At 38.5% G+C, this 18,844-nt stretch overlaps 1 protein-coding gene and 1 long non-coding RNA gene across 3 annotated transcripts; both read left to right on the top strand.

The window, feature by feature from the left end:
• Positions 1-452: 452 nt before the first annotated feature.
• Positions 453-1,973, top strand: LOC136242996 (uncharacterized). Of its 2 annotated transcripts, none has more exons than XR_010694694.1 (3): positions 453-722; positions 1,642-1,706; positions 1,758-1,973. It is a non-coding gene; the product is annotated as an uncharacterized lncRNA (long non-coding RNA). The 2 variants fall into 2 exon arrangements; XR_010694693.1 differs by having other exon boundaries at positions 460-601.
• Positions 1,974-12,647: 10,674 nt separating this feature from the next.
• LOC136242712 (sialate O-acetylesterase-like) lies at positions 12,648-17,879 on the top strand. Its single transcript, XM_066034163.1, has 7 exons — positions 12,648-12,768; positions 14,187-14,345; positions 14,494-14,663; positions 14,719-14,857; positions 15,415-15,610; positions 16,758-16,980; positions 17,034-17,879. Exons 1-7 carry the CDS (start codon positions 12,702-12,704, stop codon positions 17,616-17,618), a joined length of 1,539 nt encoding a protein of 512 aa, XP_065890235.1. The 5' UTR covers positions 12,648-12,701; the 3' UTR covers positions 17,619-17,879.
• Positions 17,880-18,844: the final 965 nt, after the last annotated feature.

The following is an 18,844-nucleotide window of genomic DNA, read 5'->3' as shown; positions in this document are numbered from 1 at the left end:
TGGAAAGGGATTAAAAGTTATCTGACGCTCCATAACAGAGCCTTGAAAACCTGCTTCCAGTGTAGACGCGTGTATCTTGCCAATAAAATTTTTTTTATTAAAAGTCGCTTAATTGTTGGATATGTGTATGCTAAATTTATAGCCACTAGTCATAAGACCTGGACATTGTGGAGATGGGTGTTTAATTATATAGCAATATTATAATACTGAACAAGTAGTCCAGTTCCGCCCAAGTTTGTAATAATGCCAAGCTGTAGTGAAGGACAAGTCAGGCTGGATTTTAGCTGATATTTTTGCAAGAGACCAAACCTTTGTGATCCCCATAGACATAGCAACCAGCTGTCAATTTATGGAGCCCACCTATCAATGGACAAGTACACAACCAATCACCCTAGAACGATCTACCTTCGCTAAACTTACTTATCTATACTCCTTGGTTGATATAGCTACAAAACGCCAAGACCTAGTTCTATTCTTAGATTAAACTAGCTGCCCTTCATGTGCATACGACCGAATTTATTAGAGTCACACTAGGGAAGTCCAGTGGTTGTGTGTCTTTAAATGGATTTCCAAACTCTTCAGGTTTGAATCAAGAGTGTAGGTAAGTAAGTTTAGCGAAGGTAGATCGTTCTAGGGTGATTGGTGGTGTGCTCGTCCCATTTAATGCTCGTCAGCTGCTGTTCTATCCATCGCTGTGGTGCGCCGTGCAGAGCTGTTACAAGGTAAATAAAGCATAATTACTCATCTGCAAAAGATAAGTTTTGCTTATTTTGTTATTCCGTATTCCGCGTTTTACTGATTCCCCCTATCAATTTTCTGATAGAAAAAGATTGATAGAACAGTCATTTGTTCTAATAGAGCAGTCAGTAAGTGATCTTAGAAGAAATCTGTAGGGGCATGCCTCCAGACCCCCTAGCATATGTGTGTATTTTCACACGGTACTTAGCTTTACAACTACCTGGAACAGGCCCCCTGATTTCTTCACTGTTCAACGTTGCTTGGTATCTTAATTTGGCATACCGCAGTATTTATAATGCGAACATCATGGACCTACTTGAGTCTTCTTTTATCTATCTTTGCTGACAGTGGAAGATGTTGATTTGTGGTAGCTAGCTTCACGTAATGGCTTCCCTACACGTGTAACAAAAGTTAACTGTATTTTCTGTTACTGTAGTGACTGGAATGGTTCCAGAGGAGCTTCCCATGCAATGCTGGCTGAACATGGCTGAAAGCAAAGTGTAGTGGCCTAATTATTGTTGGGGGCACGTTCAGATGAATACATGAAATCTGGAACCTGTTTTCAGTTAACTATTTGACTTTACTCTGTTTGTGCAGACTACCCACTGAGTGAAACTCAACTATCCTTTGTTTAAAATGAAATAAGTTAGACTATGCCACAAAAATTATAATAATTATGCACCTATGCTTCAGCAAACAGTTCAATATACATCATCACATTCTGTGTACTCATTTGTACCATTAAGTAAACATATACATGTTTGTATCTATATTGTTCTAGCCTTCTTGGCGAATAGTTGGATTTCTTGGTGAATCAGTGAATTTCTTTTCATAGTCTGTTGTATATACCGATGAGTTATGATGTGTCAATGCATAATTAACAGATAATATTTGTTTATTTAGAATCGCTTGATGACTATTGTCATTCTTGTGGAATGATTAGTTTGGATGATGATTTGACTGATATGGTGAGGTCTAGTTATGCAAACAAATTTTGTATTCATGTGTGGATTCCATAGGTCAGGTGCAATAGTTGCTCATCAGGGGTACGTACGGTACCATGAACGACGTCTAGGAAGACATGTGGTTACAGCTGGGCAAGATGAAAGTGGATATAACTTTTCTAGGTCTTGCTGTTTGTCAAAATTGATCAAATGGAGCTGTACCTTTGTAACTCATGTATTGGAGTATACTTAGCTACATGTGTAACACAGCATAACTGATTCCAAACACTCTATGTTTGCACTGATAGCTGTATGAGGTGACATTATGTAACTGCATGTTGTGTTACATCTGCACGCATGGGATAATTCGAGAGTGAAACTATAAGTACGTGTACCATTAAACTGGACATTAAAGACATAATGTTGGGACAAGAGTTACAATGCACCAAACCTTTTGTGCTGATATACATTTCATTACTGGTGGAGCATGCATGTGCAGTGTTTGTTTGTGCTGGACAACTGCTAGAAAAACATACAAGCAGGCTGGACTGTACATGTGCCCATCAATATCAGTTGATTGAAACGAGATGAACCTGCTAGCTACCACAAATGCTGAGTACGCAGAGGGAAAAACTGAGAGAAAAAGCACCTTATCCAGGCCAGCTGCAAGCACGCAAAGTAACCTTGAAGGGAGAGCCGCAATGTAGCTAGAATGCGTCTTTATCCATGTCCTTTCAGCCTAATATACTGGTAAAAGAAGCCTGTTATTCCTCCCTGTAAGCAGCTATGATACGCACTTGAATCATAACGGCTGAATGGACCAGAATCCAGTTGATGTTCATAAAATGCGCTGCTCTTATAGTCAGGCAGCTTAAGGCCAGATTTGAGATGGATGTGGACACTCTGGACAAAAGCACCAAATTTTTTCCACATGTTACCCATCACCTTAGCTTTCAATTTTTGATAGGAACCACTCCCTCCGAATACAATATGGCCGCCACCTCGGATTTTTAAAATGGCCGCTATTTAAAACTTATATTTACCAATATCTCACCTTCTAAACATGCATTTTGAGTACAACTATGCTACTTAGACAAACTAGACAAGCCACCAGATGGTTTTATTAACATAAAGCTAGGAAAACAATATAGCTGCTATGTATGACATGCAGTCACTCAAAATACTGAATCAACTTTGAAATGTGATGGTATATTGTCAATACATACATGTAGTTCATGCCTGTGTTACTTCTCACAGTGACAACTGCACAGTTCTGTACACTTCCAGTGTGCCTTTCTGCATGCACACCTAGCACCACATCCACTTTGACTCTTACAGCCACACTTGACTAATTCACTGCAGGCCTTGGAGACAACAGGTAACGTGTTCTTTGACTGCTTCATTATTTTGTTCGTGGGCTTGGTCAATTGGGATGGTGGAGAATCTGTTGGTGGTTTTGTGGATGACCCAGTGACTATGCTCCTCAAACTCTTTGAGGATAGGCGCTGGTAGACTCTCCATGTCTCGGATGTGTATTGGAATCCATCGTGCATAATTGTGGTGGTCGAGAGAGAAGAACCATGGAACCAAGGCCTTCAGACTTTCAACGTACAAAGGAAAATTCCCCTCACGGTGCGATCTAATAAAGATGAGGCCCAGAAGTTCCATGTTTAGTACTGTATCCCAGTACTGAAATGTTGGACTCTTCTGTACCATTTCCTGCCTCCAAATCTCCTTGACTTCATTACTGTGTATCCCTTCAGTCTGCAAGAAAGCGTCCTCCTGGAGCTTTGCCAGAGCCAAAGCAGTCACCTGGTGAGCATGCCTTGTTCTGGTGAGATGTGAGGCCTTCAGAAAAGAGCCAGCAGTGCCTGATGATGCAATGCTTGCTTGTGTCAGTGCATTGGTCCACCCAGATCCCTCCAAATAGTCACCATATGTGTTCCACATTGCCATTTCTATGTGCAGGCCTCCGAACATTGCTATAAACTTTTGTTCTCCATGTGTATCAGGCCAGTTCCACTGTATGAACTTGGCAAGAGCATAGAGTGGTGCATCAAATGCTACAACTGGTATCTGTCCAGGATTGAGAAATTCTGTTGCCCAATGTAGCACATTAATTCCATGCTTAATCATAGCTGCTGTAGCTGCCTTTTCATAGAAAAGGGGTAAAAGCTGTGTAAGGGTAGTGTGGAAATCTGCTGATGAACCTTGCATGGAGGCATGGAATGCTGACCAGGCAACAGTGTCACCTTTTTCAATCTCATCTTTCTCCAGGAGTAGACAAGCATGGTCCAGCCAGCTCCTTTCCTTTAATTGTGCACCTACCAGTTGTCTCTCTTTTGGTGATGATGCATTTAACAGTGGTGGAACTGACACTGTAACAGTTGCTGTCTTCAAAACCACAGCTGGCACAGTGGTAAAGCTGTCTGGCAACTGGTGGTCCTTTTTGGTACCAGTCAAAGCTAGTTTGATGTCATTCTGCTTCTCTCCCAAATTTGATGAAGTGGGAAACTGAAACAGACTGATGCCTGTGCCATGAAATGAACCTTTAGCAGTTGTGCTTGAAGGATTGTGATCCAAATTATCAAATGCACCAACTGTAAACAATCCATGTCGTAGCTGAGCAGGAACTACAGTTCCTTTGTCCTGAAAATTCTCACAGACAGCTGTTGCAAGCTGACTCTCAAGCTGAAGAACTCTATCATAACTTACACTGAGGCCCAAGTCATATAGCTGTGTGATGATCTTTTTAGACCTGGTCTCTGTGTGTATCTTCATTTTAATATACAATGGCAATGGTGGTTCCCTATCCAAGGAATGCCGAGACTTAGAAACGGAAGATGCGCTTTTATTAAAATTGAAGAGGATAGTCTGAGAGACAGTGAGGGTTGCCTGTGAGTCTGTAGAATCTTGATCTTTTATATTAGCACCATTCAACAGCATAGACACAAGCATCTTGAGAGTAGATGGCACTGACCCATGCTGACAACCAGAAGGAAAATTACCATCAAAGGAAAAACTTTTGTAGCTGGCAATCTCTTTACGCACTATCTTGGCAACCTTGGCCAGCAGTACTGCATCACCTTCATAATCACATGCTGTAGCCTGCTTTAGCATTTGCTGCATACCTTGTTCAAAAACTAGAATTTTATTTTTACCATCGCTTTGCTCTTGTGCTTGCGGAAAGTATGCTAGAACTTTCTCCTTGAATCGGCTTCTGTTAATCTCCTTCTCAACACCAAGGTAGCGTACCCGCATTTCATACAGTTGATGCAAAACTGAAAACTTAAAGTAGAAGGTCCCATCTTCAACACAATTTTCTACGTAAGTAAAGAGCTCTACAAGTGCTCTTGCCTTCACCTTCTTTTCCTCAGAAGAGCCTACTGGTTCCTGCTCTTGTTGCCGCACCAGTGAACGGTAACGATTCCTTAGTGCTGTTAAGCACTGCAGATGATATTTAGCCTCAAGTGCTATAAGATCACCACCTTCCATTCTAGCCATTAAATCTGTGCCCTGCAGCTCTGTAGCCATATGTCTTATGGTCTCATCAGCTTCAAGTGTTCTAAATTCATGCAGTTGTCCATCTTCTTGATGGCAAAACAGACAGGACATCTTGTCCATTGACTGGTGCCGATACCGTTTCATCCCAGAGTTTCTGCTCTCTGAAGTGTTGTCCCTGTCTCGCTTTTTGGTAGCTCTCTCCAGCTTCTCTTTGTTAAACTTGACATAGCAAGATTTGTGCCATGCACCCCGGTTTTGGACCAGTTCACTTACAGTCATGTCATCTCCAAACTTAAGCACCACTGGCAATGAGCCCACAACTTTGAAAAAATTAACATTATTCAGAAAGGACCTGTATGGTTCTGATTTGTCCCCACTTCCTTGTGCATTCAGTGGGCATTTCAGGGGCTCTGTAGTTTTTTCTTGACAGACCAAGCACATGCTCCAATCCATCATTCCAGTCATATAATTGACAATCCTGCAGTCCTGTAGTGACTTTTGTTAGCTTACATAAGCAGACAGAACAACTATTTACCTCAATGTGTGCTCAGAAACTCAATCCCACAGTCAAAAATTAAACAGAGAAGAAACCTTTTTTAGTTTAAAATTAACTTCAATATGTAATTGACAATACTGCAGTTCTGTAGCAATTGTAATATATGTATACACACACTGTGTTGTATATATTAGCTTACCTAAGTAGGGAGAACAACTATTAATCTAACATGTGCTCAAAATCTTAAACCCACAATTAAAAGTTATTCATAAAAAAAAAACTTTTAAGGCTAAAAAATGACCTTACTTAGTGCAGTATAGAGATAAACTGCAAATGCAATAAGGTATATAAGGGAGAAATAATGTCTACAGGTTAAATTTAATTTTTGAAGTTTTCCTTAAAAATTGGGCTGTAAAAGTGGGAAACCCAAACACACGTAATTGGAGGGAGTGGTTCCTATCAAAAATTTAAAGTTAAGGTGATGGGTATCATGTGGAAAAAATTTGGTGCTTTTGTCCAGAGTGTCCACATCCATTTGCTAAGCTACCTGACTATTACGGTAGTTCACAAACTGCGCAACAATTATTCACCCAACCTGATGTCAGCACGTGATTATTTTTATTGTACAGGCACATGTATATTTCTTCATGGTCAACTGGATTGTGTACCCTGTCATTGACGAAATCGATAATAATAACTGTGTTTCTCCGCGCAACAAAACATTACGAGTGACTATGTTTTAACCATGGCCAGGACTAGTCTGGCGCGGCCGCCCCTTCGCAAACAGGAAGGGTCTGGAGACTCTAGCGGCATAGTGTACTTGTGCGAATGGAATGTAATTAGTGGGAGAGTCGTGGTTTTCCGTAATTAGATTGCACCATTATCGTTAGTCATTGCGATATTCATATCCAGTGGAACGCTCTAAAAACTCACTGCTTCTAACTTACAAGACTACTTAACGTACTCTTTGTACTTTTTTTAATATTCCTTCACGATAAATTGTTCTAAATGGACAAGACTCGTGACAAGAAAAACAGAAGCCATAGTTTGCCGCCTATCAAGTTAGCCAAAACGGATATCCACGTCACTAAATGAGCAGGCAAGCGATTTGATTGGACGCACCAGTTTTCGGTAAGTTCGCACAACTTACACAATGCTAAAGTACGCAATGCTAGAGTCCCCAGGCCCTTCCTATTTGCGAAGGGGCGGCCGCGCCAGACTAGGCCAGGACTGGCATCTAGTCTAACAGCAAGAGATGATATGAGATCAGCAAAGTTACCAGATAGCAGCTTCAATATGGAAGGTACATATTAACTGGTTTATGCGAGGTCGGATTATGTCACTGGCACAGTATATGTGTGCACCAAGCATAGCCTCATGTATGTCATGTAGGGCTGAGGCAATCACTTTCTGAGTTGTTTAACTCCAGTGTAGTTTTAGCAGTAATTCTGTCCTAAGCAATACACCCATTCAGTGCCATGCCGGCTCAACCTACAGACCTACCTGAGTCAGGCAGTGGCAATAGTTATTAGACAATTCTTCACAAGTTCACTCTACAAATCCTCTACCTAGAAATCTGCTTACATGCATGTGCCTCTACCTTGAGGACGACTTAGGTAGAAATATCCACGGCCCAATCAGAAGTATGTGGGGTGTGACAACGTGTGTCCACTCTCTACACATGTACAATTAAGCGTACACCTTACACTGTTATAGCCTAACTGAGTACACTTGATCGTTTCTTTGTATTGTACTATACACCTTACACATGCCTATATATTAGATACCAGTTTTGGAAAAGCATTTTCTGCCAATTGTGCGAATTAAAGTCATGCTAATTTAGATAAGCATTGATTTTGCCAACTTCGGAACTTTTATACAGATTTAAAATTATTCTTTGCCAGTTTTGGAAAGTTACAAAACAAATGTGCCCACATGCTTTTGATAAACTTATACCCGCAAGGAATTTTCAACTTTGGTAATTGAGATACTCTAATAAAGCAGTCAAATTTTACTCTAATAAAGTAATCAGTTATACTCTAATAGAACAATCAAGTATGACCACTTGCATGTGTGTGAATTTGTGGAGACTTTTTGACAGTCTCTTTCAGGTAATATATTGAGAGTTTTGGCACTATTATTGCTCGTGATATATTTTTACTAGCCAACGAGCATAGATTTTGCTGTGGTATTACATTTGTGTATATGTTTTAACTGTGATTGGAAATAATGAATAATGACCACCCACCTGCATCAAATTTTCAAAAATTAGTAATTCATAATCTCTTGTCCCATATAAAACCAGTAAAGTAAATGCGAGACAACATTGCATAGGCCAGTCAGTAAAGACAATGACACTAATCAAGTTTTATTGACCTTATATAGCATAGCAGGATAAGTTTTTTTAGTGTTGTATTTACTGTTGCATGAATCAGGAATAGGCACATGCACACACAGCAGAACAGGTCTATGTCTAATGACTATATGTCTACATATATAGTAAGGTAATCTCCAGCCAGACCATTTTTGTGTATACAAAATCCTTGACTATACAAATACGGGGACAATCCAAATGAGAGGATAAATGATTAGACATCATGAAAGCCTTTGCTTGTCAACATAATTTCCTTTATCATTGACAATACTATAATTCTTTGTACACTAACTATATAATTGGCAGAGATTGATACAAATTGGCAGCTAAACCATTCTGAGCTGGATAATTCAACAGACTCACAAGTTAGGCACAAGATCTGTTGTTCTTACTTCGAGTAGTGCAGCTAGTATATACGTAGTTGTATGTGTATGGCATTCCAGTTCATCATGTTTTCACCAACACACTGACTAATCATAAAATAACCTTAGCTATTCACTATTATTATAAAATGAAAACTATAAAGCTATAAAATCGCATACATGACTTTTTAGCTACTTCATAGCTACCATGATTCTCAAATACATTTAACTCGGTTATTCCTATATAGCTAGTTCTAATGACCTATTGTCATATGTACCACTTTCACACCTCAGATCAAAGGAAAGCCAGTGCACATATATCACATATTGCACTGGCTCAAAATGTTAACGAGATATACGCACTGCTACCAGTGTGTATATCTCGTTACACACTGCCTTAACGAGATAACTTGAGACATTGTACACCTAATAGGAGTGCACACTATATCCAGAAATCATCAGATTTCTTTGATGTTATACTGTTATCCTCTTCTCTTATATATATAGGGAATCAAGCAAGCTGTGATTGTGGGATTGAATTCTGCCAAACAACCTGTGATTGTGGGATTCAATTTTAATACATCAACAGTAGTTTGTTTTTTACTTTTGTAAATGTAGCAATTAAAGTAACATAATTAACAGTAGTCTCTTAAAATTGCTATATTAGCAAAAATATAATCAAACTACTCTTTGATGAATTAAAATTCAATCCCACAATCACAGTTTGTTTGGCAAAATTCAATCCCACAATCACAGTAGAACATATTAGTTGTACCACGGGTACTCATGCTTTGCCTGTATATATGCACTCGTGCCCTTGGTATAACTATTACATATAGAATGGCATACAAAGAACCATGTGAATTTAATTTGCACATGAGATGGTGCTGCAGATAAAGTTTCTTATACTCAGCAATAACTGTGGAGGGTTCTTAAATGTTGCATGCAGTGACTGTTCTATTAAAGTATGTGACTGGCTCTATCAGAGTATCTTGATCTTGTATGGATTTATTGTGGTGAGGGTGGGGGAGAGAGGGCACGCGCCTTCATGCCCCCTGGATCCATTTGAATTTTATAATATGAGTATAGTTAGGACAAGTGAGTAGACTTATAGGAGATCCTTTTGAAAAGTGTGAGAGAAAACCATCATGGTTATGATGAAAGTGTACAGAAAACAAACAAATAAACAGTATGTGAACCCTTGGACAAACATACGACCACATTACTGACCCACACACACTGTAGATCTGTTGTGGGAATGGCAAGGAAAACAATGTTAACTACATACATACAAAAAGAAAAAACAACAACAACAGCAACAAACAACCAATCAAAGAATTGTACAAAAAAATACATTATAATTAAGTCAGGGCTGATGGTACTGTTCCTACCAAAAAATCCTCTGAAATGCAGAGATTAATGGATATTCTGGTCATTTCATTCGATAAGTCTCTAACACTACTTAGCTTTTGAAAATGGTAAATCTTGTTGTATAAAAGAAATTACATCCTTAATTCCTTTGATTACATCAGGTGACCCAAAACACTGACTTCCACAGTTGTAGTTAGAGATGTTCATAGTTGTCGTTAGAGATGTTCAAATGATTCAACCCAGCTAGCAAGCAGTTGTAGTTACTATTGCTATTGACAGCAAGCAAATGCCTTAAGTTGAGGGAGCAGGTTAACTCAATAATACCCATCGATGGAGAATTGGAATTATAGATAACAATGGGATAAGGTGTTACCAGCACAGCTGAAGGTATGGTTTCCTGTGGCCATTCATTAAAGCTAAGACCCTGTAAATCAGCATAGATACTGACACCTTGGCAATCAGCAAAAAGGGTTGTCAACTTCAAGGCCAAAATGGGCAATACTTGATTATGACAATAAGAATTCCTAGTGCCACTGGGATCCCACCCAGAATATGGACTGTAGTTGGTTGGTTGGAGTCACACAAGGTACACTTTGTATTACACTGTATGTGCCAGCGATGCAGGTTGACTGCAGTGGGCAATGTGTCAGATGAAGTAGGAAAATTTCCCAGGGTGAAATCCACCTAAGAGCTTGTCCATGCTCTGCAAGAAGACTCCAACCTTGCTGAGTCTATAAATATACTGAGATGATTGAAGTGCGTTTCACGATCTAAAGTGGCGGCCTTCATTTTAGCTGATCTTTATATAAGGAATGTGCTAATGACATGTAAGATAGATGACTTCATGCAGTAGACAGGATGGAACAGTCTTGAGTCTGAAACTGTAGAAGATCATTACCAAGGTGGAGATGCAAGCCCAATTCCTGCAGTCTAGAGTCGGATGCATGATGTACAAATGTGACCGGATTTTGGAAATCACCCATATGGGCACATTTGACACCTAAAATATTTAATAATCAAAACACAAACTTTATAGTGCAAATCTACTTATTGGTTATTTTAAGCCGTTCTCTATACCTTAAATTACAAGAAAATTCTTGAAATATTTTCAAACCTGTGCCCTACTCTTATTAGCAACACACTAAACATGAAAATTCTAATTATTTCACACGCGCCCATATGGGTGATTTTCCAAAATTCAGTCACAAATATTAATGCATGTAAATAAACTGAACCTTGCTTCCCTAGATACATGAAAAACACTCTATGGCAGAAAATACCAGTGTAATATCAGTGGGTGGTACTTTTTGGAAGCTGTAACCACTTCTTGAGATAATTCCAGTGCTACCGTTGATTTAAGCTTTCTGATAGTATGATTGATTATGGCATCCAAACATAAAAATGAAACCTCAGTAATGAAATGATGTAACTATATAAATCCACAACTTGTACTCTCAATGAATTAGGAGCGAATCTGTTGCTGATAATAATTCAGTTAAGAAGGCAGTTACCTTTTTCTTTGAAATTGCTTTGGTTGCTTATAAGGACACATCTACAAGTTTCCCAAGAAATTTTGTCCCACCTATTCAGACTAGTGACAGATGTATTCCTTGAGATTGGTGTTCAACACCATCAAAAAGAAATGACACACATTTGGATGGCTTCAGCATTAGATCCAAATCGTATATTTCTTGTAATGAGTGTCAAAGTTAGTAGAAATTTGTGTAGCATCATCAGCATATCCCTCCACAGAATGATCCATCATTGAGTCACCAACTTAGGCGTAGGTTTCCGACTTGCTTTAACAGTAGCTAGTTTACAGCGATACAGTAGTTTTGGAAGAAATTGACCTCCATCAAGTGGAGTGGAAGCCCTGTAATAAGAGGGCTAGAAAGTTTGTACCTTTCAGCAGTACATCATCATGACCTTGCAGCAACCATCCAAAAATATTTATCAATGCATGCTCTATACCATCCAGGCCGCTCAATGACCATTTAGCATGAACCAACTAGTGGTAAGCCATCAGAGTTAGGCACTGGTAATTGAAAAGTGTACAGCCATATGGAGAATTGAGAGACGCTGCCAATTGAAGCAGATGGTTAAAAATTAATAGAAACACCATAGGAGAGAGAGTATCACCTAATTAAATCAGGCACAATCACATCTGTGGGTAAATTGTGTTAATGTGAATGGGTTAGGAATCTGTTGTGGTAGCATTTGATATGTGCTAGCAGGGTTATGAAATTCACTAGTAGGGTTAGTAGAGCTAGAAAAAGCTGCCCAAAGGCAATTAGTGACACTTATCTTTAATATATTACTTTAGTGGTATGGAAATGTTAAACGAACTTGACTTTAAGACTTTAGCAGAGAAAAGGAAGAAATTAAAATTTGTATGAGATTGTTGATAATTTAGTATACATCAACACACATGACCTTCTCTTACCTCGACCATCTATACATAATACAAGAGGGCACCAACTGAGATTTCATCCCACCAGAATCAACTCCTACCACTACTCCTTTTCGGAACAATCTTCCAGAATCTTTAGTTAATGCATCAGGTGTAAGAACATTTTAAATCTTTACTATGTAAATTATAACTATAGTATAGTGTGCTTTTTATAATCAATTTTGAGGTCTTGCACAGTAAAAATAACAGGGGTTGGGGTTTGGGTTAGATATAATGACCTGCATGTGAGCCAAAATTGAACTTCCTCTCAGGCGGGTCAGACCCTATAGCTATTAGCTATAACTAGGGCCTGACCCGCCTGAGAGGAACAACAGCAAAAGTTACTGCAAGTTGATTGAACCACTCCTGAGTTTACCATCCTGAGCGGTCTGCATGGTCACGTGATGCAAAAGTTGGTGCACTCACATGATATCGTGCGCGTGACTTCCTGAGCTGATTAATCATGGCGTGGTGGATAGCATTTATTCTTGCTTCATTTGTATTCTCAAGCGCCTTTGCTAAAACACAAGGTAAGCGTTCCTTTTTTATAACGAGATTTAAGTACAATGTTGGGTGGTTAATCATTCAATGGCTTATAGGGGCGTGGCTACTTTTGCAGCCTACCTGATAGTATGTCAATTGGAATGCATCGCTCAATATGCACGTTTCATAAATTCTTAGCTACTAGGCCACTTATTGTTAATTTTATGTTTCAGATCCCTGCCCGAATTGCTAGCTATGTCTCACCACCTAAATGTGGTCATTATTCTGTATTAGTTTTTACCATTATTTCATCATCCCAATGCTTAATGATTGTGCTAGGCATAGAAAAAAAGAAGGTAGATGAAGGAGAAGGGACTAACCCTTTCCGATTTCTCAATAAGATTCATAAAAGATCAAGATACTCTAATAGAGCATTCAGCTAATTCTAATAAAACAGTCTGGTGCATGTATTATTCTAATGAATAATGAGCTGCCCGCCCGCGTTGGTTTAGGCTAACTTACTGATCTGAAACATGAATTAACTACAACTGGCTCTATCTCTTGTGGAATAGGTAGTAATTTTTCTCTCTGCAGATTAAAGGTGGTTTAGCTAACACAAATTATTTTATGCAGTGGAATAAGACTTGGCAGGGATCTTTAAACATCCCCAAATGTAAGTATCTGTCACTAGGTTCTTCAGATGGTTCTCCAAATGGTGGTAGCTACACACTTACAGTTGACTCTGACGACATAGAGATTCAGGGATATAGTGAAGAACGAGACTTAGCCACTTAGACGTCACCTTTTCAAGTAATCTCAATTTTTCAAAGCATATCAACCTTTCCATCATGAAGACAAACAGAATGGTTGGAAAAATCAAGTGTACTTTTCTTCACCTCACCCCAACAGTATTTCGTATATTGTACATCAGCCTTGTTAGACCCCACTTGGATTACGCATCTATAATCTGGAACCCTTACCTATTGAAGGACATTAGAACATTAGAAGCAGTGCAAAGACATACTACTTAGATGGGTCCAGATTTGAGTAGGTTGACTTACTAGGAAAGATTACAAGTTTTAAACTTACCTTCCCTTTACTACAGGTGAAAACGAATGGACATGATAACCATCTATAAAATTATCAGGGGCTTAGTTGAGGTACTACATCAAGATCTTTTTACCATAAGTTGTAACACCACAAGATCTAATGGTGTGAAATTATTAAGGAAAGTTAAGGAAAGGGCCAACACCAACACTAGATTAAATTTTTTCACTAACAGAATAATCAATGACTGAAACACCCTTCCAACTGATATAGTAAATGTATTGGACACAACTTCTTTCAAGACATTACGGAAAGACAGTAGATTTATAATAATTATGTAATTTAATTTGTATGGTTATATAAGACTTTAGTCTTTTTCAGAACCATTAATAATAAATAAATAAATATATATTTACAGATGGAGACTTCAGTTTTGCCAGTTACTACAATGACCACATGGTGTTACAGAGAGCTCCAATGAAGGCCACCTTGTGGGGATACCTTCGTAATGATGCTGTGAACAATTTGGTGGCTGTGAACTTCAACAATAAGAAATATGATGCTGTTTACATTAAAGGTTAGAAGGTGGCAAGAGATAACTACATGCTCATAAATAGGAGTCTTATAGTTGTATGACTGCATATCTGCATGCATATCATTGTCTGCATATCCTAAATGTTCTACATACTATGAGTTTGAACTATAATAGCATGATTGCATTACAGATACTCCCACAATGTATCGGTGGATGGTGATGATGGATCCAACACAAGAAGGTGGTCCACATGTCATCACAGCCACAGCTGGAAATCTCACCCTCACACTTAATGATGTCTTGTTTGGTGATGTGTGGATATGTAGTGGTCAGAGTAACATGCAGTTCACTGTTCATTCTGTAAGAAACGCTAGCACATGCACAAAAGTAGCAAATAAACATGGTATCACTGTAGGTATTCAATGCTACAGAAGAAATAGCTGCCTCTGCCAATTACCCTGAGATCAGGGTATTCACAGCATCACTGAAGGACTCTACTAAACCTGAAATTGATTTGTTGGGTATTGATGAGATGTGGTCAGTGGCAGGACCTAGTGAGTGTGAATGTGCAACATGTACAGTGGCGGATCCAGGGGGGGGGGGGCACGTCCCCCTTCCCCTCCTTCACATCTTTCAAAAACAATTGCATACAAGATCGAGATACTCTAATAGAGCAGTCGCTGTAATAAAGCAGTCACAGTGTTCATGAAACAGTGTAGCTTAACTATGAAGCTATGAATAAGGATCTGAATAAGGATCTTTATATACTCTATAGTAAATACATTTGGTAAAGGGTAGCCATTATTGTTGTGACCTTTTTTTTTTTTTTTTTTTTGCTCTTCAACTTTTCAGCAAAGTGCACCCCCCCCTTTCCAAACTCTGGATCCTCCCCTGATGTAAACACTAAAATGGGTAATTACCATTCTACAACATATGTGGTCAAAGCAGAAGGTTTCAAGGGAAAACCTTCATTAAATATTTGTTAAAAAATAATGCTATATATATCCATCTACATAAATATACCAAGTATGCTCAACTAGTTTTTTTGCTAATGCTGACTACATTTTGCATATTATAGTGTAGTATACATATAATGCATAATATATTCCAGGTTCAATCGGACATGGTGATTGGAGTTATTTCTCTGCCACCTGTTGGTTCTTTGGGAGAAATCTTTATAACAGTTTGAAGTATCCTATTGGACTTGTAGCAACTGACTGGGGTGGCACTCCTGTGGAGGCGTGGTCATCTCCAGATGCACTGAAAAAATGTGGAATGGATAAGAAACACAACCCTCAATTGCACAAGTATGTGAGATAAGCTTACACAAACAGCAGGTAGAATAATCAATTGTGACTAGTTGGATCTGTGAAATCCTGTACATTTTGTGACATCCAATCCATACAAGTCCATGGCCACACTCCCTCATGCACTGTTCAACCATGACCAGACTCATCCAGTTTGTCTTACTCTTTTGTCGCTCAGCTTTTCTGAGTCCCATTTGTAATGCATGTATGGGTGTGATGGAAGTGCATACAATGAGGTATGTAATGCTGGAAAGCATCTGTTTTTATGAGCCACTATATATAGTTTGGCAATCTCCCTTCCATCATCTTTCACTTCCATTTGTGGTACTATATATTGTTGACTCAACAAACCCACCTTCCATATTACTTCTGTGAGCACCTGAGCATTACAAAGTGACTAATAAAATTAGGGAGTCTTATACAGTAAAGGGTAAGACATGCAATAATGCGTTAAAAATCTTCTATAAGCAATAGTAAGATACAACAAACTAAATACTTCAATAATTTTTATGCTGCGTGCTAAGGGCATGAGGCCACATTTACTGTAAAATACAGCTCTTCAGCATAGCTTGCATTTGCTTGCAATATGAGTGTGCAGAAATTATTGTGATTGGTTGGTACTATCTAGCTACAGTTGAAGGTAAAACCACAAAATCCATTAAATTTTTTTCATACCAGTGCAGTTCCCTAAACATAAGGTATGAAGTGAAACTATAGGGGAATTTCATCAAAGTTTAACCCCCAATTAATTCTTGTTTATGAGATATTCCAAAGCTGAAGGAATCTGTCAAAAGTTTATTTCATCAAATGTGATTCTCATCTAGCTATTTACCATATAGCCATTTACCTCCAACAAAATATCCAGCACATAATTCTTCATTTGCAACATTCAGGTTTATAATAGAGTTTGTATGTTCTGCTTCATTTGCAAGTTATGTTCAGTGTGTACAAGCTCTTTCAGTTTTTCTGATATATTGTATTGAAGTATCCTATTGGACTGATATATTATTTATGATATATATCACCCATTATATATATATAATGGGTGATATATATTTATATTGTTAACTGAGCTCAAGACATTTTTCCTATATATATAACACTGCATTTATCACATTCCAAATCTACATATACACCGTTTCTATAGAGTTGAAGGTCCAGGTAGTCCATCAGTATTGTGGAATGCCATGATCCATCCCTTCTTGAACATGACCATATATGGTGCCATCTGGTACCAAGGAGAAGCCAATGCTGGAAAGCCTGACACATACAATTGTACCTTCCCAGCAATGATTGATGACTGGAGGGCAAAATGGTTTGAAGGCAGTCACAAAAGCACAAATGAGCTGTTTCCATTTGGATTTGTTCAAGTTAGCCTTAACTTAATTAATAAATGTATGGATGGTTTATTCTTTCATTATAGCTTGCTGCAAATGGCAACAGCAATGTCACTGTGGATGGATTTCCTGATATACGTTGGCACCAGACAGCTGATTATGGATATGTCCCAAATGATCGTATGCAGGAGGTCTTCATGGCTGTTGCAATGGACCTGGGTGATCCTACCTCTCCTTTTGGTTCTGTCCATCCTAGAGACAAACAAGATGTAGGATATCGACTTGCTTTAGCTGGAAGAGCTGTAGCATATAAACAAGAAGGAGTGTACTATACAGGTCCCATAGCTAATCAAGCAATTATAGATCACCTTACGCCGGGTTTTGTTATCATAAACTACACCATACCTAAGGGATATAGTTTGGAAATCCGATCTCATTCAGGATTTGAAGTGAGCTGTACAAAGGCTGGACTACCAACATGGATGGAATCATTTGTGTCAAAAGTTGATCATAATACTGTCCTTATTGATTATTCCTGTGATGCTAATACCATTCCTACTCATGTCCGCTACGCTTGGAGAGAAGATCCATGTGTTCTTAAGATGTGTGCTGTCTACAGTGATGACCTTCCTTCACCACCTTTTATTATGAAAGTGTTTCCAGCACCTTAGTGGAAAACTGATTTATTAATAGAGCTACTTGGTTTTTTTTCTCTAGAAACAGTATGATCAGCTATATTTGTGCACACACCATTTAGTTAGGCCTTTAGCAGCCACAGTAGCTATGTTCAACTTATAAGTGATTGTCCATAGTAGTAACAAATGACACACACTTATATCATGCACTACGATAGTAGTGTATAGTAGGGACCACAAAGGAGTAGGCATGGCCCACAAAATAACATCACCCAAAAAACAGCCTCAATTTTCCCAGACAACGATGAGGCAGTATTGGTTAGGTAAAACTAAGCCCAAACAAGCTTTCAGATCAACCTGAAACATCTTCAATAAGTTGCTATGAATTTTTAAAAAATTATTTAAGGGAATTTTCTAGTGATTGACTGACTGAGTTGCCTTCAAACAAGCGTAACTTGATAATGGCTAAGGCCACGGGCTTGATTTTTTCACTGTTCAATGTCGCTTCGGCCCGACAGGTGCCTTTTGGCATACCGCAGTACGTATAATGCATTCTTCATGGACTTACCAGTGTCCTACTTTGTGTCCCATTCATCTTTGCTGACAGCGAAAAGTGTCGATTTTGTGATATATATATATATAAATAAAAATAAAATTGGCGATAGCACATGATGGCTTCCCTTTGTAATGGAAATCGTCCGTATTTGTCATAGTGACTATTTTGATAGCAGAGGTACTTTCTAACTATTCTTGATTCGTACTGCTGTGTAACGGGAACATAGCCAACAACAAAGCGTAATAGATGCTTCACTTTTCAGACGATAATTGATATAACTGGGGCGCGTGGCACCATTTCTTTCTTTCGGTACGCGTGGATTGCAGAGGTGCTTTTCGAACAGTTCTTGATTTGAAATGCTGCGTAATGGGTGAACATAGCTGACAATGAAGCGTAATGGATACTTCACTTTTCAGAGGATATTGGGACTCACGTCACCATTTCAGGTGCAAATAATAGATAGCCTAAACAAATTTATTGCAATTTTTTGCAAATATATATGTCTCGTTTTTGTTGTGAATGGCTTATGTAATCTAATTTGTGGTCATGTATAGTAACACATTCAATAATATTTGTTAGAATTTTAATTTTTGTGAATACTAAAGGTTTACCCAATGTAGATCGGAGATAAAATAAACCCGAAAATAGAATTATAACTTACTTTACTTTTAATAGTACACACTATTTTGCTTTTTAAATGCTAATG

The sequence above is a fragment of the Dysidea avara genome, chromosome 13, assembly GCF_963678975.1.
Source record: "Dysidea avara chromosome 13, odDysAvar1.4, whole genome shotgun sequence".
Taxonomy (NCBI): Eukaryota; Metazoa; Porifera; class Demospongiae; order Dictyoceratida; family Dysideidae; genus Dysidea; species Dysidea avara.
This window is presented reverse-complemented; position numbering and strand designations above follow the sequence as displayed.